Source organism: Tachypleus tridentatus, chromosome 5 (assembly GCF_004210375.1).
Source record: "Tachypleus tridentatus isolate NWPU-2018 chromosome 5, ASM421037v1, whole genome shotgun sequence".
NCBI classification, from domain to species: Eukaryota; Metazoa; Arthropoda; class Merostomata; order Xiphosura; family Limulidae; genus Tachypleus; species Tachypleus tridentatus.
The window spans coordinates 27,702,270-27,725,886 of NC_134829.1; the positions used below are offsets into that span (position 1 = coordinate 27,702,270).

Consider the following 23,617-nt stretch of genomic DNA (forward strand, 5'->3'; position numbering starts at 1 on the left):
ACAACCGTGCAACCCCTCCATGCACTCATCCATCACACAGTCTGTCATTTCTGTACAAAGAAAACTGCAGAAAGGTGACTGTATTGGCAAGTTTCAGAAATGGTTCCTGCTGTAAGAAAAAGACACAGGATGGTAGGAAGCAATCAGTACTTTGATGTCATCCAGATTTGAAGATAAACTTTGACAGTTCCATTGTATCAAGGTGGCCATTTTTATTTATGTGTAGGCAAATAAAGTGAAAAGCCCTTCTGTTTATGACCACATTTTTTTCTTTATTGTCTTTATTCGAGGGAGGTCTGTTGACCTCCATAGATCCTACCCTAGATTGATTGGGCAGGTCTTTGTTGTTGGAAGAGGATTCCAGCAACTGAGGACGTGAACAAATGATTGTTTTTCATCTTGGGGTGGGAAATGAAGATGTACTCAAAGAAATGCTCTCACCCAGAACCAAAGGAAGTGGATCTTGGAATCTGCTGATTGTATGTTAGGGGCAGAGATTGATGTTGACATTGATTCATCAACTTCTTTAAGCATGGAGGTCAAAAGATTTTTCATTTGGTTTGAGAACGATTCTTTTGGAGGCACAGAGAGATTCATCTGCACTCCCACTGTAGTAGTGGAATGAAGTGCAGCAGCATACGTCTAAGATGAAGTGGTGGACAGAAACTTTCAAAACTCAGGGTAAGTAATATTTTGAATTATTTTCAAATGCTCCACCTCTTTTTCTTCCAAACATTTAGGGCAAGAACGAAAGTAGTATGGGTGAGAGTCATTGCAACTGATGCAATGAGGGTCTGTTTCACACTTCCAGGCATTGTGGTCCTTGCCACTACAACAAGTACATGTCAAGGAACCACAACATGATGTCTTCGAGTGACTGAACTGCTGACACTGGAAACATCTGAGAGGATTTGGAATGTATGGCCATAGTGATGTAAATGTCAGAATGAGGACACTGGTTGGCATCATAATTCCATCTTTGCGAGTAGAGATATACCTCACTGCAGAAACTTCTTGGGTGGAGAAACCAGTGAGAATCTCTGACTTGGAGATGAACTTCAAATCCTTCTCAACAATGGCTCCTCATGACAAATTCAAGGTAGCATGAGGCATTACCTCAAAAGGTATATCCCCAATTGTCTTTGAATGCAAGTGAAGTTTCCTGTGTTGAGATGTAGATGTTCCCACCAATATGTCACAAGAGCAAAGCTTCTTTACTGACTTTGGAGAGTCAGCAAGTCTCTCTAGTCCCTTCTGAATGAAAATGGTAGGAATTTGCCCTAAAGGTTTGTCTTAAAGAGAATATAGTATAAGAAAATGAGGTACAGGTGTTACAAATGTTGAAGATTGCTGCTCAGAATCTTCAAAATGTGGTCATTTACCTATGGACTGTTTTTCACTATTTTATTTATATTTTTATTTGGAGGATCCATAATAAAAAAACAATATTTTGGTGCCCACTGATCCCACCCACCATGAAGCCTTACAAGGGGACACACTACAATGTCAAAGGACATTGCAATAATACCAGAGTTTTGTGAGCACTATACCCAAATATCAGCATCAAATACAGTGTTCACAACATCTGCTGAGAACATCTGACACTGGTACTTGGTTGTCCCTGATCCAAGTGGACAAGCTGACTCACCATAAGGGGACCACTCCAAGGCTGCCCATCTACAGGAATTCAAGGCCAAAGTGGTGTGTTAGGGTTGGTACCCTCAACCACCAGGATCCTATCCTCCCCTTCAAGGGTCACAATGCACAACAAACACGTGGGTGGATGTATAGATCCCAGAGAAGGTAATCTGAAAGAACAAGAACCTTCCCTGGGAGATCCCCTCATCACATACAGGAATCCACACCAAGGGAACTTGTGAGGGATGTACCTCAAATGGTATGGAATGTGCATCACAAGGCCAATGTCAACCAGTACAGTGACAGATCAACTTCATGGTAAAGTAAGTGGTATAAGAAGGCCACAGCATCTTGAAAAATGATGGACAAACTCTAGTGGTTGTGGATTTTGTTAAATATGTAAACAGTATAAGAAGACCACATTAACCAGTAAGGTGAGGGATCAACTCCATGGTATTGTAAATGGTATAAGGAGGCCACATTATCTTATAAGGTAACACATCAACTCTGATTGTGGATACTGTTGAATAATAAGTAAATAGTATAAGGAGCAAATGTCATCCAATAAGATGAAAGATAAACTCCTATTATTGTGTAAAATAGCTTTAGGAAGTCATATCCACCAGCAAGGAGACAGATGAAATCATGTGAAGGCCACACTGCAGCTATGCCATCAGAACATCATTGCTCTACTTTCAACTGAATAGTTATAGCCAACGTTTTAGTCAAACCCATTCAGTAATGTGCTTCCATAATCAATCACCCCAGAATCTTGAAATTATAAAGTGATAAGGGTTACCATATTCCACTCTGAGAAGAAGGGTGAGAATGCATTGGAGAGCCCAGAGGAACATCACCACTAAAGACCTATTTTGAAAGGAACATCATACTGAGTTAATCACTCAAGGCATGGCAAGGATGGGCAGCTATCCCCTTCTACTTTACCAAGTATTTTATGGATGGTACAGTCTGGAATGGGCATGTTTATGAAGCAATTATTGCAAGGTGGATAACCTTCTAGCAATCTTATGGAACACCCATCCCTATGGTAAGCATAGAAAGCCATGTGAAAAAGAGCATGAATCTATAATGCATACTGTGCATATTTGATGTTAAAAAATATCTGGTCAGGCATCACTTACCAGAGTGTCATCTATGTGATAAAAGAGTAGAAAGAAAGGCCCCTGAAAAGGAGAAAAAATGAATAAAATTTATCTGTTAATGTCACGTTGAAGTCTGGAGTATAGCCACAGGTGGAAGACAAAACCCTGGCATGGATGAAAGTGCAATGAGATGAAGATAGTGAGACATAAATGTACTGAGCATGATCCACACACCAGTGGGGAGAATTTTCAATGCTGGATAATGAAGATGAAAAGTGAGTAAAAATGGGAAAAAATGGAATGTATGGGAGTAAACATGAAGAAAGGTACAGGATAAAGAAGGGAGAGAGAAGTAAACCAAATAGAACATAAAGCTGACTCAATTTATAGGGAAGAATGGGAAAGATCATGAAGGGAGGAAGATTGCTAAGGAATAAAAAGATGGTTGCATGTACCTCAAAGGGTACCAGTACATGCAGTATCACACCTGAGATCCCTGACAGTACACAGTCTAACAAGATCTGGATGAGGGTAGAGATGGGAGACAGTTGGTAGAAGATTGGAGAAAAGGAGGAACAGCCCTTTCAAGCCATCATGAATCTGAAGAGAAAGGAAAAAACAGGTAAGGTGATAATAGGTATACAAAACATTAACAGCAAACAAATCAAACCAGCAACATCCAGAGATCAAGAAAAGAAGGAAATATGTCTAAATGGGCAAATGAAACAAGAAGCACAAAAAAGTGGTTTAAATGAAGGTAAAATCAGAGCACAGAGGAATACAGTAATAATCCAATCTGGAAGGGGAGGACACCTAAGAGACTTCTGAAGTCACAAGAAATGTCCAAGCAAAGTGGAAATGGAGGAAGTAAAAACTCCACTGTAATTTGAAAAACAGAAAGTGTGTGAAAAAGCCATCTAAAAACCAGAAAGCAATGAGACAGATGATCCACAGTTCGAAAAGCCATGTGAGAAATTCTGCCACTGGAGTAACAGAAGACTTGTTGGCAAGAAATTACCTTCCAGCTGACCAATAATGTAAGGCCTTTCAACTGCACTGGTATCCTTCCATGGAAATTAAACAAATGGAAGGAGCTAACACAGAGGCAGCTCTATGTGTGAAGCCAGATCTTCTCACCAAGGACCACAGAAAAACAAAGTATGAAGATACAGGATGGGGACATTGACACAGAAGAGAAGGAAACAGAAGAAGAGTGACAAGTGGGAAAAAGAGTAAACACTGGAGTCTCAGAAACCAAGGTTGTACTGGTAAATGATATTCAATCAGTAGAACTCACAAAGGAATGGACAGTACCAAAGAAATCACACAATGCAGCAATCAGATGGAAGGGTACACATAAAAGTGTGCAAGACCAATCCTGACTGAAGACATCAACAGCCAGAGCCTGTAGATGAAGTGCAAGTAATCCAAAAGAGAGTCAACTGTGTATTGTGTTTCATGATAAATTGGGGTAGATCTTCCTCAAAGTCAAAGTTCCCTGAAAGTGAGTTGATCAAATGATCACTCTGTCGGAGAGATTTGGCTTAAACATAAAAAAGGATCTGCAATTAGATTGAAAACACCCAAAACAACATGCAATAAGACAAATGTCATGTGCCTGAGCCCAATAGAGAAGATCCAAAGTCTACAAACAAAAATATCTGGGCCAGGTGCTTCCTTCATAGTTGATCAGAGGCACTGCTGTGTAGCAGCTTGAAGGAACTGCCATCATGTAATGCACAATGAATAATGAAAAGGTATGGAAAATCAAAACACAGTGTCATCTGCAGACCAGTGGCCTGAGGCTTCGCAGTGCTTGATCTAAGCCCTTCAACCCAGAAGGGAAGCATCTATGAGCAGATGTGTATTCAGGTACATAAGAGGATGTGCCATATCCACAAACATATGAGCTTAATACAGCCTCTACTGCAGATTGTTTCTTAGGAAAGGAGAAAAGTAAATGATAGCAAAAATGCAGCCTCAGCAGTAAGAGACAAACTGAAAGGGCATGATGAACTAAAAGGTCCATAAAGTGTGGATATAAAGGAGAAGGCAAAATGTAACTGATGTTCAGGTCAAAGAAGACCCAAATGCAAAAGGATTTGGTGGGTAAAAGTAAGGACTTCTCTAATGAAATAACCAACTCCTAGAGCTGCTACAGAAAGGTGGTGGTAAATACAAGTGGTCAACTTCTGTTAAAATGTGGTAAAAAGAGGCATACATCCATGTAATAATGGCATTGTAACCTCAGAGCCCAAATGTGAAGAGAAAAAAACTCAAACAATGCAATAAAACACCTATGTAGCTGCAGCAAGAACAAATGGAGTGCCCAAAATAGATAAAGCACTCCAAGATGAACAAACTGAAGAGAAGATCAAACTGCTAATGGGATATGGAGGTAAGCAATGAAGACATCCAACACTGACACCTACTACTACATGAGAATGCTCAACTCTAGGTAAAGAAGATTCCACGGTGAACTCGGAGAGTGCAAAAGATAGTTGAGATGAGAAATCAGTAATCAGCCTTTAATCCTCAGTTGTTGTGGAGACAACAAAAAAGTTGGAAGAAAAACTCTGGAGGGATGGTGAACTCGTATGATAGCTTGATGCAACATAAATCCTGAACTGCCTATGACAGATGCAGACATGTCACTGGATCTCAATAAGGATAAATGGAAATGAGAAATGAAAGAGAGGAAGGAACTGGAGAAAAAACCTTTTGAAAGAACTGTCAGCAACCACTGATCATTGATGAAGTGAAGCCAGTGAGAAAGAAATACCAACAGTCAAGCTCCCATAGGACCCAAAACCTCATGGTAGTCACCAATACCTGTTGTGACAGGTGGTTCTCCATCAAGGAAATCAACAAAAAGAAGTACATGGAACTGAAGAAACAAGGAATAGGTGGCATATGAGGATCTAGCAGAGATAAAAGTGTAAAAAAAGCTGGAACAGTAAACTGCCATTGGACTGACTTCACTCACAGATTAATATCTTCAGGGGCTGCAGCAAATACATGAAACCTCAGAAAAGGAGAAAGATCTAAGGCCCTGAGATATAGGGAGAGTAAAATGATGCATGTCAAAACTGAGTTTCTAACTAGAAGGTCCTAACAACAAAGAAACTACATATGTAAGGCCAGAATGGAGGGCAATGTGAGGGCTAAAGTGGAGAAAAGAAAGTGAAGCGTATTGGCAAAAATCCATAAGGATATTTATGGGGATCCTCAGAGAGCTGAGGAAGAAAGATATCAGCAAAGGTCATGTGTAAGACTAAGAGTAAATTCAAGAATCATCTCCTGAAGAGGTAAAAATAACCAAAAACAAACAACTGCTGATCAAAAACATGTTGTCTACCCAATGGTAAGAAGAGACAAACTGATCAGAAGTCTTTGGATGGGTGTGTGACAACTTAATCTCCTCATTGAAATGTGAGGTTAAAAGAACAGCAATAGCCCAAATATCCAGGGAAAGAAGGAAGGTGGGAAAATATTACATGTAAAAAGAAAGGAAAGGTGAAAAATAAATAAATGACAGGAATAAAATGACACAAATCTGAGACAGAAATTTCAAGACTGTATTAGGTTTCAGAGAAACCCTGGTTGGAAACAGAATGAGCAACCAACTTGAAAGGCGATAAAAAATAGTCTTCACCAGCCATCAATGGCTCAACTGTTTTTGTAGGAGTCATGGCAAAGAGTGAGAGAAAAGTTGAAAGCTGTAATATTCAACTCTTCGATGCATCACAGCAGACAAATCCATCATTTGATTGCCTGCACCTGAGGCATGTGAAAAGTTCTAGTCATTCAGTGATGTCGAGAAACGCACTTGTTGAGAACTTTATATATAAAAACGACTCGTTTGGGTTGAGAAAATATTTTACATAGAAGGTCGAAACGTTCTTCGCTCTTCTATGTAAAATATTTTCTCAACCCAAACGAGCCGTTTTTGCATATAAAGTTCTAGTCATTGTTTTAACCCCCAATGTAGTAGGGTAAACTTCAGAATACATTGCATAGAAAAATTTCACAAAACTCAAGTGCAGAAATAAAACAACATGAAGTAACTGACAAATACAAATAAAGTATGGTTGAGCAAATGAAATGAAGTTTGAAATGAACTACTCTGTGAGGAAATCAACATCAAACATGCAGCAATAAATAAATAAATAAGCATATCCAAACTCAAATGCTACTAAACAAAAAATGAAAGTTTGGTAAATGAGTGTAGAGAAAGGTATGTGTCACATCAGTATGCTATATTACTGTTGGTTAATAGATGATGCATGATGTTTGTAAGAGTGATATGTTGTAGTATACTAATTCCAACAAAAGGGGAGCGGAAGGCTTGAGGTATAAAAAAGTTCACATGTGGAGAGCAACAGTGAATGAAAATACCTAAACTTGCAAAAGTAGGTAAGTACCATATCAGAAGAAAGTTTCCAAAATTTCATGACCAAAAAAATTATTGAAATACTAGATTAAATTTACTACTCAGTAAGTTTGTACCTAGGTTTCATGCAATATAAATGTTATATCTATGAAAAAAAAAAAAAATCAGGGGAAGACATCAGAGAGGGATGAAGTTCTTATTTGAAAATTTTAATTCTTGGTCACTCAAGATACAAAGTTTAATCACAGATCAGCTTTATAGTTATTATTTCATTCACTCATAGTTGGAATACTGTATGATACTGTGAATGTTGAAGCATCTAAGTCCTGAATAACTAAATGTTTGTAAACAACAGAAGAAAGTGAATAGTTTATTAAATGTTAAAGACATGTATTTCCAATTTCTGTGTTGTAAACAAACATGTTGGTTGTACTAATATTAATCCCATAGTTGAGCTCTTCTTCTAATCCAGTTCTATAAGTTTTGACTTATTCTGATAGATACCTTCCCCCCTTCTCCCCAAATGACAGTTGGATAGGTCATTGGATAAAAGCTGTCTACATTACTGCTGATGACAACTTCATCCATGAGCCAATCATCCTGAGTGTGGAAAAAACAGGTTGTTTTTAATGAAGTCCAGTCAACCTGGACTTTTGTTACTAGTGGAGTACTTAAAAGTGCTTAGGCATTTGATTTTATTAAAATTATTGACACTAAGATGAGCATTGTTAGTACAACTTGTTGATGATATTAAAATCTTTGGTATCTCTGACTGTATTGATAATATTGATGTCTTACTTAGACCAATTAGTCAGATGGACAAATATCCAGAAAATGACATAATTGCAGTAAGTGCAAGGTTATTTTTTTTTTGTTATTATGATTTAGATTACATGTTTAATATAACACAACAATTAAAAAATAAGGGACCTGTTTGTTTATACAGGATGTCCCACTTACTAAATCAGCCCACATCATTCAAATATTTATCAACCCTTTCCTTAGCCCTTTTACTATGGCTGCTTTAAATATATATAGCACATATGCATTCAACTTCTGCAGGCAGAACATACCCTATGTGGCAAATCAGCAGTCAACGTATCCTTTAAATTTACTGCTGCCACCACATCTGAAGGCTTCCCATCAAAAAGTTATCTATCCTGTTTATAAAAATAAAACCATCTAAGATGAAGATGAATGCAAAAATGTATATTTGTGCTCTTGCATTAAGTATGAAAAAAAATATTAACACTATCAATTCCCTAAACTTTAAACATTTGAAGGGGGGTTCAATTTGTGAGATCAAAGATCAACACAATCACCATGAAACATGCTAATGCTATGGGGGTGTGTGGCCATATGAGTGTTTCAAGCCAAAAAATTATAATGCTTCATCACAAGGATGTAGATTATGCAGAAAATGTCAAAACCTAAGCAGCTGTGCTATAACTATATAAACTTAAATGTTCTTACATCATAGAAGTCATCCCCTGCATAAGTACATGCTTAAAAAAAGAATTGTAGCATACTGTGGTGATTAAAGATTTAAATCATCAAAGCATTACGTACTCTGTTCCTAACAGTAAAGCATTATAGAACTTTTAGAGTGTATTTATTGACAAATTGATTACAAGTCATTAGATTAACTTTACCTGCAATACTGTGTAAAGTTTCAGCCTACTTATTCTAAAAAATAGTTTTGGTTTGTTTATTTTGGTTTTGTTTTTGAATCTTGCCCAAATTCACACGAGGGCTATCTGCACTAGCTGTCCCTAATTTAGCAGTGATAAGACTAGAGGGAAGGCAGCTAATCATCACCATCCACTGTCAACTCTTGGGCTACTATTTAACCAACAAATAGTGGGATTGACTATAACATCATTCCACCCCATGGCTGAAAGGGCAAGCATGTTTGGTGCAATGAGGATTTGAACCCGTGACTCTCGGATTACAAGTCAAATACCTCAACCACTTGGCCATGCAAGGCCCTAAAAAAGGGTGATGAATTATTGGAAAGGGTTCAAAAGAAGGGTACTACAATGATTCTGAAGATGTAATAATCATCTTACCAGGATAGGTTAGAATCCCTAAATATATTTTCTCTTGAGGAAAGAATGACAAAAGGTGATATTAAGAAAGTGTACAAGTTTATTCCAAGGATAACGATACAGGACTAGTTCAAATTTCTGAAGATAACAGAATGCAAGAACAAATTTTTAAAATTTGGAAAGAACAAACTAGACTCCAATTATATAATCTTAACTTTCTAACAGGGTGATTAAATTGTGAAATGTGTTTTCACCAGCAATAATATAGGCAAGAAGTTTAGAAAAGGAATTGATGATTTTCTGAAAGATAAAGGTAAAGGATATGTTTAAATGTTTACTTTTATCAAGAGTTGCCTTGAAAGACTGTATAATGATCCATGGTTAAGTCACATTCATTTGCAACATCTTATGTGTAATAAATGTTAAAATATTTCATTCTATTTATAAACACAATTTGTAGTTTAGTAACATGACAAGATAGTTGGTAAATAGTTTGACAAACCCATTGTAAATTTATGAAAGTTTGAAACTTAGACTGCAAGATGTGTAAATATTAAAATATTAGTTCATCTCAAAATTCTGATATTTTTTGATAATTATGAAAGAAGCTACTGACAACTGTCAATAGACAAAAATTCTACTAAAACATAGATGTATATAGAAATGAATGATATTTACACCCGTTTTGAAACACAAGATTCATATGGTAGATAACATTAAGAACCCTTTTAGAAGTAACTTTATTGTAACTCTGTAGAACTATAACTAGTTGGCACAAAATTCTGTCCACTTAAATGTTACCAACTGTATATTTGGAATATATAAGTTTTGATATGTTTTATTTTTGTAAAATTTTAGCTTCTCCTTTCCTTTATGCAGAGGTCATACTTGTAAAGCTGTTTACTATTAGTAACAGTAGAACTATTTTAATCACTAATTAATAATACTAAGTGTAACTATTAATAACATAAGGCTAACTTCCCAAGTTACAACGACTTAAGCAATTTATTGTAATTGTACGTACTTTCAAGAGCCTTAGCCAATTCTGTTCCTTTCCACTTGTAACTAATTATTATATGGCCATAAGGAACTATGATGTCTTTCTTCACTGGCGTTTGTGTCATTTGTGAACTATCATTCTTTCGAAACGAACAAGCATCAGTTTTACTGCATGGATTTGAATTTACAGCCATTTTCTTGGACACATGTTGACCATTCGCACCACAATTCAATGCAAACACTGATTTTTCTGCTTCTCTTACGCACTCTGCCACAAAAAAAAAAATTCTCAACCCGAACGAGCCGTTTTTACATGTATATTTTGCCTGAATCGTAGTTTCTAGTAGTTTATTAATACGTTTATGTACATGGCTTATTACCGCTATTCAATGAACTGCACAACCTACTATTATTTTAATTTAAATGTTTTTTGCTGGAGGAAGCATAATGTGATCATCTAGAAATTTCATGAAAATCAGAAATCTAGAAATTTAGTGAAGTAGGTGGGAAACAGATATAAATTCCAGTTAGTGAATTGTTTATCAGTGAAATATTCAGTATATTAATAAGTTATCAATGCCGGTTATCAGTCAGTCAGTTAGAAAGAGTTTGTTTGTTTGTTTTGGAATTTCGCACAAAGCTACTCGAGGGCTATCTGTGCTAGCCGTCCCTAATTTAGCAATGTAAGACTAGAGGGAAGGCAGCTAGTCATCACCACCCACCGCCAACTCTTGGGCTACTCTTTTACCAATGAATAGTGGGATTGACTGTCACATTATAACGCCCCCACGGCTGGGAGAGCGAGCATGTTTGGCGCGACTCGGGCGCGAAACCGCGACCCTTCAGATTACGAAGCGCACGCCTTAACGCGCTAGGCCATGCCAGGCCCAGTTAGAGAGAGAAACAGGAAGTTTTTAATATGTTTATTGCCAAGCAAATAGCAATAACATTTTACAAGTAAGTTTTTGAATAGGAAAGTGTACAATTAGTCTCAGAATTTGTACTAAAATCTTTAGTCGTGAAGAGAGGGTTAGAAATGGGCATAGCCTGTACTATGACAAATGTTACTGAAGAAATAAAGAAATTCATTATTGTCATTTGCACTACCCTGACATTACTTTATTCAAATCATTTTTTGCTTGTTTGTTTTGAATTTCGCGCAAAACTACACGGTGGCCATCTGCGCTAGCCGTTGCTAATTTAGCAGTGTAAGACTAGAGGGAAGGCAGCTAGTCATCACCACCCACCTCTTGGGCCTCTTGGGATTGACCGTCACATAATAACGCCCTCACGACTGAAAAGGATAGTATGGTTGGTGTGACGGGAATTTGAACTAGTAACCCTCGGTTTACAAGCCGAGTGCCTTAACAACCTGGTCTTGCCGGGCCTTATTCAAATAATCCAAACAAATCTGTACAAAAATAGAACACATACAAACATTACAGACTACACAATTTACCGAGCTGACTAAGTACACCATTGTAGATAAATCTTTATAACCTTATGGTGTGTGTGGTATATTAGCATACCATGCATTTTCTACTTTTCCATTTTCAAGGCTGATTTTTCCAAGAATTTTAGTTTATTTTGCTTCTGGGAAGTTTTTGCATAAGACATCATCCAGAATGCTATTAATTACATTTTGTTCTGTTTGTCTTTGATCCTTTGTTCAAATGTTGGGTCGAGAATCGCCAAATGGGTCACGAGCTGTCTTTGCTGAAACGACATTTTATTTGAATAAACAAAATTGCCGTGTTTTTTTAAATCATGTAAAAATAATTGGGGGCTGAGGTAGGGGAACCAAAGCCTGGATATTGTTCTATGGAGATATTACTCGTAATGAGAAGTTTGTTACACCTGCTTAAATGTGCATTGCCTTTACTTCTACAGCTATGTAAGTTTAAAACGCTTCATAATTAAGGAAAGACTATTTCTACAACTAGACGAAGTTAAATAAAATCTCGGCCACTGAGGGAAGATAGATGTCTGAGAAGGTTACCTAATCTGGATAAATTTATATCTTATATACAAGACTTTTTTAATTTTGGTGTAAAGTTCCATGATTTATATCTAACTACAGCCAATGACTGGGAAAGAAGAGCCAACAACATTTGATGCATCTACAATGGCTGTCCATGCTCTTCTCCTGAACAATAACGTATTTTTTTAATAAAATGGGCAAATGAGGATCACTGGGATGGTGTAGCATCTGGTGAGTCTGAATTTGGGTGAGATGGTCTGTTTAGGATTTTCATAATTATGTCAGCTAGAGTAGCTCAACCCCAGCTAGAGTCATTGCCACTCTAGAACATCAGAGAGAGAAAAAATGGAAGTGCCATTTGTGGATGACGTCCATCAACTATGGATATCTCAGTAATTGATGAAGTGATTAGATCATAGGGTTGTGGTGAGTTTTCCTGAGGCCAGGAGATATAGTGCTGAGATAGCCATGAATCATGGAGGAGCCTGGTGTCAATTAGAGCCACTGGACAAATTAACAAGCACAACTTGTCATTCTACCACCCTAGAAAAGATGGGTTTGAACTACTTTCTGAACCATAAAAGAAAGCAACTTTCCAGAATGGATGGATTTTCGAATATCTTGAAGAAGGCTTAGTTCAAATCAGGATTGTCTGATCCAAGACTCCATTGACCACTGAGTGACAAACACCTCTGGAACTATGAGACAATTATTGCTGATTTGCTCCAGAAATTCAACCTAGTGGATATTAGAGCAATCCATTGATCCAAATTTAAAGCTCATAGGAGGTTTATCATGAAAAGACTGACCACTTATGCAAATTATTTCTGTCATTTGCATGGTAAGCCTTACCCTACCATAGCCTCAGTAGATCATGAGTACATCCTTGTTACAAGTTTATGAAAACACAACTTTGCAAAATGGGTTTATGAGGTTTTCTTTCCATTACAGGGGCAATTTCTATCACGATGCATAATGAAGTAGTAACTTTGAACAACTTTCAAAAGAAGAAACCTTTGTGTCAACTGCTGCAGTGGCACTCATACCCACACACTTAAGTCATGTCAGACTCAAAACCAGCTGAGGGTCATTCATCCACCTGCACCTCCTGGCGTTTTAATATAACTACACTGGCATTTAATGAATGAAGAGGTCTATTCAAGTCATCCCATAGTTTATATGCAACAACCTATGCCACTTCCAACTCATCATCTTAGAAAAGGAAAAAAGTGTCTGCTTTGGAATGTTAAGCTATTTTCATGTGAACCTCTCCTACCCCGATGAACAGCTTGGTAAATGGTGCATGTGTAGGAGAGTCATAAGTAGTCAATGAATATAGTTGCTACAGTTCTAAAGGGCCCAAGTTAAGTCTGGACAACATGTAGAAGAACAAAAATGGATTGCACTAAGTGTGGTGGTTGCTGCAGTTCTTTCAGGACTAGGCGAGTCTTGGTATGTATATATATCTGTTCAAGCAAAAAGGCGACAGCATAATTCCTGGCCAGTGCAAGAATAGTCAGAATACTGATGGATATTGTAGTACATCAGATGCTCTGACCAAAACTATCACCTGAGCCAGTCGACACAAACGTATTCTTTGGTAAATGCAGATCATCTAGACATTAAGGTAGCTGTTGATGACCTAATTTCTGGTATTGACATCTCGTAATAGATTTATTGCACAGCTTATTGGTTAATTTTAACTTTGCGACTGTTTAACTTACGTTTTGTAGTATATTTATTTGATAGTGCCCACCATATTGACCATTGAAAGAGTGGATTGCATGAGCATACGTGAAAGATGATGTCACAGTAACCCTAACTACACAAATTGTGTTTTACAGTTTAATACAGACAAAGTAAAGTGTGCCAATTAATATGGTTATAGAACTCCCACATGAAAGAGGTTATTTCTTGTCCAGAAATCAAACATATCTAACTTAGGCCATTATTTGTAAATTGGAAAGAAGAAATCGTAGTTTTGTTCTGCAATTGTACAGAATGTGACAGTTTTGTTACATTGAAAATTTTACAGTTTCTCCTACAGTAATTTCTGGATGCGGAATCGAAAAATATCCATTTTTTTCCATCACGTACAGATTTTTCACAAAATATCATATGAACTTTTTCATAAGTGAATTATTTTCATTAAAATTAGGTCACATTTTGTTATGCTTAAAGTGTTTATAGCCTCTGGTTGTGAATCTCTCTCTACCAATCGCGACGTGAGAGTCTTATCAATCGTTTGAGAACCCACGAGAAGCACACCACTAGTATACGAAACATCAATAGGCCAGATGATGCGTGATTTCTAAATAGTATTTGTTTGCGCGTGCACTTTGACATTATGTTGTTCTTTTCAATATTATTTATTCTTCAGAATTGCAACAATAGATTGTGTAAAGGTTTGTTTGTTTTTTGAATTTTGCGCGAAGCTACACGATGTCTATCTGTGCTAGCCGTCCCTAATTTAGCAGTGTAAAGGACATGACATATTTGTTACATTTATCATACGTTTGGTATAAGTTATTTTCCTGATTTGTAAATACTCCTTCCGTGATAGAAAATATATATACATATTATCTTCGAATTCTGTAATTATGGAAAAATCCGTTATTATAGCCAAAACAACTTTTATGAAATTTAAAATTACAGGCCTGTTTTACTGGCAATCATTTATTCAGCTGAATACTGGGACTGTCATTGGTACAATTTGAAGTAACGGATGTTAAAGGTAATGCTAGGTTTGTGTCAATAACTATGTGTACAGAAGTAAATTTGAGGTAACAATTCGTCCAAGATTGGTAAGTGAGGCTTGTATAGACAATATAAACTTGACACAGCAGCAGCAACAATTCAGGGACGACTGTGAATAAAAACAAATAAATATGTAAGATCAGATGGTCAACTAAGTCAAATATCAGTCACACAGCATTGCATGGATACAGGTGGTGGACGTCCAAGTAAGTGATCATAGCTGTTCCTGTAGTACAAGTGACGTAGCCAGGATTTAAGTTCAGTAGATGTCAAATGAAGACACTAAATGGTTTTCAGACAGTTTGGTTGTCTCTAGTATGGTTGTTAGGAACAAAGAAGATATGCCCATGTTCGCACTGTTTTTAGATGTTTTAACATGGTAACTCATATTAACATGAACAGATTGTCTGGACCCATTGGTTCAATGTATCAGATTTGGCATCTGATTACAGATAAGTTGAGCTAGACAGTAAGAGCAAACCTAAGGCTGCTTCTAGCATGAGAGATGCTGTCATGTTTCTATGTATGTATGAGCCGTTCTTCACAGTAGGTGTCTGTAGACGATAAATTTAAACAATACACGAACAGCACACAGTCCATTTGTTTTAAAATAATGTATTAGAACATACCAAACGTATATATTAACATTCGTTACACTTTTGGTTATCAGATTTATCTATTTCGACTTCGGGGCTTCTTTAACACCCAGGGTGCATAGAAATAGTTGCTCCTTTTTATCTTCACATACGAAATTATGGTATATGCCTATTGTGGAATGAAAGATATTAAGAGCTGCGCAGAAGTTATGATACATACTGATAGTTAAACTGATGACTGATGCTTTGCATCACGCAAGGTAACAGAACTTAATGAATTATAAGTGACTTGGGTAGAACACTACTACCAGCATCCACGAAAAGCCATGAATTTGGAGAAATGAATGAAAACTTGTCTTGATTACAGCGTGAGCTTGTTGTGTCGACGACGGCACTGGCAAAGCGTGGAGGATCGTTTGTTTGTTTTTGAATTTCGCACAAAGCTACTCGAGGGCTATCTGTGCTAGCCGTCCCTAATTTAGCAGTGTAAGACTAGAGGGAAGGCAGTCATCACCACCCACCGCCAACTCTTGGGCTATTCGTTGGTAAATAATTCATAATTATTCGTAATCTGAGGGTCGCACGCCTTAACACGCTTGGCCATGCCGGGCCCTGGAGGATCGTGAACACGTGTATTTTTTCACCCATACAGTGGTGACGTCAAACATCGATGGAGGTGGTGTCACATCTTGTTTGATGTTTTGAAACAATACCTTGCATTTTAATGTTTAGGTTTTTATATACGAATGAAATAAATAAATTAAGAACTTGACTTTTATTGAAATGCAATAAAATAGACATCAGGAGTTAAATATTAAAATATTAAAGATCTCTTATTGTTTGGGTACTTATATACATATCAAGGAGGGTCAGGTTCACTTGACCTCTTCCTCCTTCGCTTTTCTTTGTTTATGTGAACTGTTTCGTACATTGATAAATATTACATGGGGGCTTGAGCAAATGCGGGTTACTCTGGCCCCTTTCTGAGTAATGTCCATGTATCTTTCACCAACAGTTCCTCACTAATGTCTAGTTCATAGGTGGCTTGTTTTTATTTTATTACTTAATTATTATTATTTTTGTTTCTTATTTTCTATTTTTTAATTGTTTAATTATTATTTGTTGCTGATTTAATGTATAAGTTAATCGGGGAGAGGTATTTAGGAATATCTTCATCAAGATCGCATAGTAGTTCATTTTCCCTCCAATTTTTATCAAAATATTTTATTGTACTATGTAGGAGTCTATCTGCTGTGTATGTTTGAAGATTTATGCATACACTTTAAAAGAGATGGTTTTAGGTACTCTATATGCAGTCGTAAGTTGTGTATTTTGTAATATCTGTAATTTGGTTTTCAATTGTTCTTTGCTTACATTAATCCATGCATAGACTGCATAGTCTATTACCGGTCTTACATATGTTTTGTATATTTTTAGGATTTTGTCAGGCGTTGCTCCACTCTTTTTGCCAGTTAGATTCCCAGCATAGTTTGTTCTTCGCCAAACTTTAGTTTTCATATTATTTAAATGGTTTGTCCATGTAATTTTAGAATCATAAGTTAGTCCTAGAAATTTTGCGGATGTAGCAGTCTGGAGAACTGTTCCATTCATGTAAATCTGTGGTTGTGATTTTTGGTGTTTCGTTAACTTTGAATATCACGAGTTGAGTTTTTGATGCGTTTATCTTGTTCTATATTTACAGTTTGTTTATTGTTTGAATTTCGCGCAAAGCTGAACGATGGCTATTTGCGCTAACCGTCCCTAATTTAGTAGTGCAAGACTAGAGGAAAGGCAGCTAGTCAACACCACACACCGCCAACTCTTCGGCTACTCTTTTATCAACGAAAATTTGATGTGGAGAAACCACTTTCACTGGACACCTTTCAAAATATTATACTTGCCCAGTGCCCAAATCTGAAATGAAATGTTCGATAAGTACACATAAACTATCCTGAGACTAGAGATACATGAAAATGACTTATGTCACGATGTTATTAACATTATTTAACGGATGTGTATCTTACCCAAGAAGGCCCGGCATGGCCAGGTGGGTTAAAGCGTTGACTCGCTGTCGCACCAAACATGCTCGCCCTTTCAGCCATGGAGGCGTTACAAAGTTATAATCAATCCCACTATTCGTTGGTAAAAGAGTAGCCCAAGAGTTGGCGGTGAGTGGTGATGACTAGCTGCCTTCCCTCTTATCTTACACTGCTAAATTAGGGAGGGCCAGCGCAGATATCCCTCGTGTAGCTTTGCGCGAAATTAAAAACAACAACAACAAAAAAAACTTACCCGAGAAGCTGGTGAGACCGCGATTTCATGTGCTTAAGTGTTACTCATACAGCGAATATGTTCAAGAACACACAAAAAATCTGCCAATCTCTAAACGATTCATTAAACTAGCAGAAAATACTATAAAAAATCTACTCATCGCAACTCACTTCCGACTTCAGAAACATAGCAGCCACTCCCAAATCCTGGTGTAAATATTTATTTCTATATTTGTTTGTTTGTTTTGGAATTTCGCACAAAGCTACTCGAGGGCTATCTGTGCTAGCCGTCCCTAATTTAGCAGTGTAAGACTAGAGGGAAGGCAGCTAGTCATCACCACCCACCGCCAACTCTTGGGCTACTCTTTTACCAACGAATAGTGGGATTGACCGTTACATTATAACGCCCCCACTGCTGGGAGGGCGAGCATGTTTGGCGCGAACCCGCGACCCTCAGATTACGAAGCGCACGCCTTAACGCGCTAGGCCATGCCAGGCCTTTATTTCTATATAACTTTATCCTCAATCAGTCCAACACATCGTAACTCTTGATTTTACTAACCTATTTTGTTTCTCGTTTCAGGTACAATTCACCTTTCAGGGCTAGCTCATCTCAAGGGCACTAGTCAGGCTTCATTCGGTTCCGTCTAGTGAAAGTGGGTTTTCTCGTGGTACTTCCATTTCCCCCACACTAAATCTTAGACATTGGATCTATAGATCCCTGCTAGGGCACTTTGATCCATCGATCCATGCCCGGCCCTAAATTGGCCCGTTTGTGTATTGTTCATATTTTATTCGGCTTGTTTCTCGTCGTCTCTTCTCGTTTCCTTTTCACTTGAGGGTTCGCTTTGTCGCCTGCCACGCCTTCAAGACTAGCATTTACGCGAATAAAATCACACTCATCAATCTGTTTATCCTTATTATCTATTCACTTAGTCATTTTCTCAATTCCTACCAAGTGCGGGGTTGAAGGAGGACTGTTTAGTATTCGAGCACCTCAGGGGATTAATGTTTCGTGAGAAATATTAATCTTATGCCTAAACACCTGCCGTACTTGAAGTTGTTTTTACTTAAAGGATAAATAGCCAACAAAATGTTGTCAAATATGCCATTTTTTGACGCAAAAATGGAAATCACAATTACATTTTCCTTACTTCTTCCTTGATCCTATCTTGACGTCATAATGGCTCGACCCAACCATCTGGTTATATTTTTATGAGACGAAGGAACAATCCGAGACAGAAACGTGAGAGACAACGACGACAAACTTTTAGGTGTAATTCAACTATTTTGCGACTATAAATTCAGAGCAGTATGTGTTCTATTACATTTCTGAAAAGCTGGGAAAACAAGTGACTGATCGGAGCAGTCTGAAGGCGATAATTTGACCATTTAGGTCAAATTGCATAAGACTTCTACACGTACGATAACATGATACTTAACGTTGTTGTGTATATACTATATTAGTAGTAGTAGTACAGTTCTGTGGCACAGTGGTCACACATAGATACTGTAAAGAACCGACAAATCAATTTAGGATTGTCTGAAAAAGTACACGAATTGAACAAGTTCCATGTGAGCTAGGTTGGTAACGAGTACTGGGCTTGTTTGTGGCCTCAGTTGCAATGTATTAGCATTAGGCCTAACGTTAGTGTTTTCTGAGAACTGAGTGGCAATAACGTAAGGCCTAAATATTGTAACTAGTTTAGTACAAGTACACTGAAAACGCTACTGTAGCCTGGAATAATGAAATGGACTATTCCCAATTTAAGGCTGTCGTTTTGAATTTCCCTTCGCATCCAAGCAAAGTTTCAGACATATGCCTATTTTTTGATATATGGTTTATTGGATCATCTAAAGACCCCAGGTCAAAACTGAACTCAAAAGTTGAGGTTACAACTCATTCTTCAGATATTTGATTAGGATTAAAGTACTCTAGTCTAGGCCTAACCCAGTATTTAGTAGTTCAATGTGCAGTACAGTTTACAATTGATTATATGTTATGTATGTGTACCAGTACAAAATGATCACCGTGTATATAGGCTACAACAGTATGTTTTGTTGATCACAGATTGTTCTGGAATACCTTTTGGCTCACAATGGATTTGCATATGACCATTGACATTGCTTCTTGTATACAGCTACCATAGCAACAGCCTTAATGAAACTTTTGCAATGACTGAAAACTAATTCTCCTAAAATAGATTGAAGCTAGTCTCGAATAAATTTGAGACTGGTCTTGAATTATTTTCAACCAATCAGAATGCAGCATATCAGTAAAGGTATTCATTAATTCATATTTTTATGTGCTGAGGGACCTAGGTCCAAGGATAACTTTCTGATAATCTATGTCTAAACGTAGACCTAGAGTTTAGTATGTTTGACTGTCTTGCCAATGTTTTTCTTTATGAATTTCAGTATTTTTCTAATCATTATAACTATACATGATCTATATTATTTTGTTTTCATTTTTTGTTTCTTTATTTTTCAGACTGTAAGATGAAACATGTTTAATTAAGTGGTGCACAAAAGAGAAAACTGGCAAAAAAGAACCAACAAAAGGCTTTAGATTTAGTGATCAAGACTGAAAAACTAATTTGTTTCACTCAAATTACGCAACATGATCTTCCAGATCAAAACCCATCTCCACCATCAGAAGTCACATGTACTGCATCTGACTCTGACAAGATTGAAGTTGAACCAAGCTCCACACCTACAAGTACTACTTGAGGTTTCACAGGCTGGCTCAAATGTCACAAGTCTCACAACTGATCTCACTTTGCCTGTAAATTCTTCTGATATCTGTAGTATTAATGTTAATGCAAGTTGCTCTACAAGACAGTCTGAAGTTGAAATAACTGCTGAAAATGAAATTCTACTGGACTATAGTAAAATGCTTCAGTCTACAAAAGATGAAGAAACTAAAACAAAAGATCCAGGGTTGTGGCTCAATTTGTCAGCTAATGATGTGGCTTATTGGATTGCTTGTGGACCCACTGACTGTCAACACTATAATGGCCAGTTGTTAAATCTTGTCAGACTCAATTGTAGCAAGACAATGAGATACTGTTCACAAAACTTTTCTTTGGGGTAAAAGCCATTGATGAGCAATAGAAGAGAGAGTGGTTATTGTATTCACCATCAACAGAGTTTTTAATTACCTTTGTTTGTAAACTTTTTGCCCCTACAATTTCCTTGCATTTTGTTGAAAGAGAAGGGTTCAGTGACTGGCAAAATACTATTGTAATTGACAATCATGAAAGAATATTACTCACCGAGACTCTATGCTAACATACTTAACTTGCAGACAAGGCTTAGGCTTGCAATAAGAGTTGGAAAAACAAATTAAAGAAGAGCACAATTACTGGGAACATGTTTTGGAGGATGTAATAGCTGTTATTTGCATGTTAGTTGAACATGGCCTGGCTTTTTGAGAAACAGATGAAAAATTTGGTTCACTGCAGAATGGGAATTTTTTAGTGCTGCTTGATCCATTTTTAACAGGGCAGATTCCAAAATATGGAAATTCTGGAAAAGGAAATCCTTCTTACTTGTCCAAAACCACCTGTGAAGAACTCATTAAACCAATTGCTCAGAAGGTGCACGCATTAATTATTGATGAAGTAAATTCTTCTGGTTATTCTAGTTTGTCAGTTGATTCGACACCAGGTATATCACATATAGATCTCTTAAGTGTTGTACTTTGATACTTAAAAAATGGGCAGCCTAATGAATGCTTTTTAACCTTTCTGGAACTGAAAAGCCATACCAGTGAGGAAATGACAAACCAGGTATTGCTGTACTTACATGAAGTTTGCAAACTTAATTTTTCAAAATGTATGAGCCAGTCTTACAATAGTGCTGCTAACATGTCTGGGCATTATAAGGGGATGCAGCAAGACATTTTACAAGAAAAGAAGTTTGTCATCCTATGTGCCATGTGCAGCCCATTCACTAAATCTGGTAGGCCAGTGCTGTTGACTGCTGTCAAGTGGTAGTTAATTTTTCTCTACAATGCATTTGCTCTATACATTTTTATCAGCCTCAACAAGCCAGTGGAAAAATTTTAAAGCTGGTTTTGGAAATGAAAGTGTGTTAAAATTCCTCTCTGACACCAGATGAGAGGCACATGTTATGGCAACAACAGCAATTTTGAAGTACTTCTTTAAGGTTTTGGAAGCTTTAGAATGTTTAGTTGAAGACCAGTCACAAAAGAGAAACTGGAAGAGAAACAGACAATATTGCAAATAAGATGCAAGAGCTAGAATTTGTTCTAATGTTGATCATGTGGAATGAGATTTTGTAAAAGTATCAGAAAGCAAGTGAAGTTCTGCAAAATGAGAATGTGAATTCAAAAACGTGCAGATCTGTATGGGTCATTAGCTGACCAGCTGTGCACTTTAAGGGATGATTTTGAAAGATTTGAAACAGTTGCAAAGGAAATACTACCAAATGTTGATTACAATGCAGCTTAAACTCACAAACATGTCAGAAAGAAGGTACTCAATGATGGGAGATGCACAAGAAGTAGATCTGATGTCACAGATAAATTTCATATCACCACCTTCTACACAATTGTTGACAAACTAGAAACCCAGATGAGAAGAAGAGGAGAGGTGAACAAAGACATAACAAACAGATTTTATTTCCTAAATGATGTCACTTCATCTGCTGAAACTGAAAGGTACTCTCAGTGTTCCCAAAATCTAATTGATGTTTACCCAGAGAACAGAGAACTTGGGCACTAATCTCTATCGAGCTTCAGCAGTTTCACTCATATGTGCACCATAAGTTTAGTGCAACAAAAACTGTAAAAACCAGATTCAGTCATGCTGAACTTCATAAAATAATTTCAGCAGACAAAATTGTGTGTTTCCAAACGTAAACATTTCATTGCTTATATTTTTAACATTAATGGTCACAAATTGCACAACTAAGCATTCATTTTCTCAACTCAAGCATATTAAAAATCCCAACAGAACAACTATGTGACAAGACAGGCTGGATGCCTTGTCTCTGATAAGTATACAAGCAGATTTGTTATGCCAAATTAGTTTTGAGGATTTGATCAAAGACTTTACAATTAAAAAATCTCGAAGAAAATTTTTAAAATTTAAATAAGTATTAAGGTATAAGGAATAATTTGCTTACAGGGTTTTAAGTTCAAACTGAGAAATTGTTAACATCAAAGTCAGAATATTTTGAATAAAAGGGTTTTGAGTAAATTTTTCATTTTTGTTAACATCAAAGTAAAAATTGTTAACTCGGAGTGAAAACAAATATACAATAAAAATAATTTTTTAATTATTATTAATCAAGAAAGTGATTTCCCTCATCATTTCTAAATAAAAGGCCTCAGTCATTGTTTAATTTTGATCCATGCTCAATCTGTTAAAGTTTTTATTTAATATAGTTGTGGGATCTGACCTGGAAGAAAACTGAAGAATGGTTATAAATTTTCAAACTTTTATTTCACTTTCAGCACTTATTGAGTCTTAATGTGTTTTCAGTTAAGCAATGGAGTGGCCGAGGGGGGCAACAGTGTTAGGCTGTGCTTAGGGCATTAGTTGCCCTTAATCTGGCCCTCTACTCAAAGGTGTGTTTGTAATATCGTGAAATGGTTGTTTAGGAGAATTCAGCTAAGGAATAATGGTAAACTGGAGGAGTGTCATTTGGAGGTTTTTATGTGCTATTTTAATAAATGTCCTGTTCTGAAAATCCTGTAACCTTTTGTAATAATCATTGAATCCGTTTTTGAAATTTTATTGGCTCTTAAGGATGAATAAATTTTAAACTCTTATATTTTAAAACAGTCAAGTAAAAAATAGATGA

At 36.9% G+C, this 23,617-nt stretch overlaps 1 protein-coding gene across 2 annotated transcripts in view; it reads right to left on the reverse strand.

Moving 5' to 3' along the window:
- LOC143250795 (Fanconi anemia core complex-associated protein 24-like) overlaps positions 1-10,462 on the reverse strand; it is a 35,541-nt gene extending 25,079 nt beyond the window's left edge. For both annotated transcript variants that reach the window (XM_076501798.1, XM_076501799.1), the window contains exon 1: positions 10,207-10,462. In XM_076501798.1, coding sequence (XP_076357913.1) covers positions 10,207-10,375 — 169 coding nt within the window. In that variant the 5' untranslated portion in view covers positions 10,376-10,462. The remainder of the gene's footprint in view (positions 1-10,206) is intronic.
- Between the last annotated feature and the right edge of the window lie 13,155 nt (positions 10,463-23,617).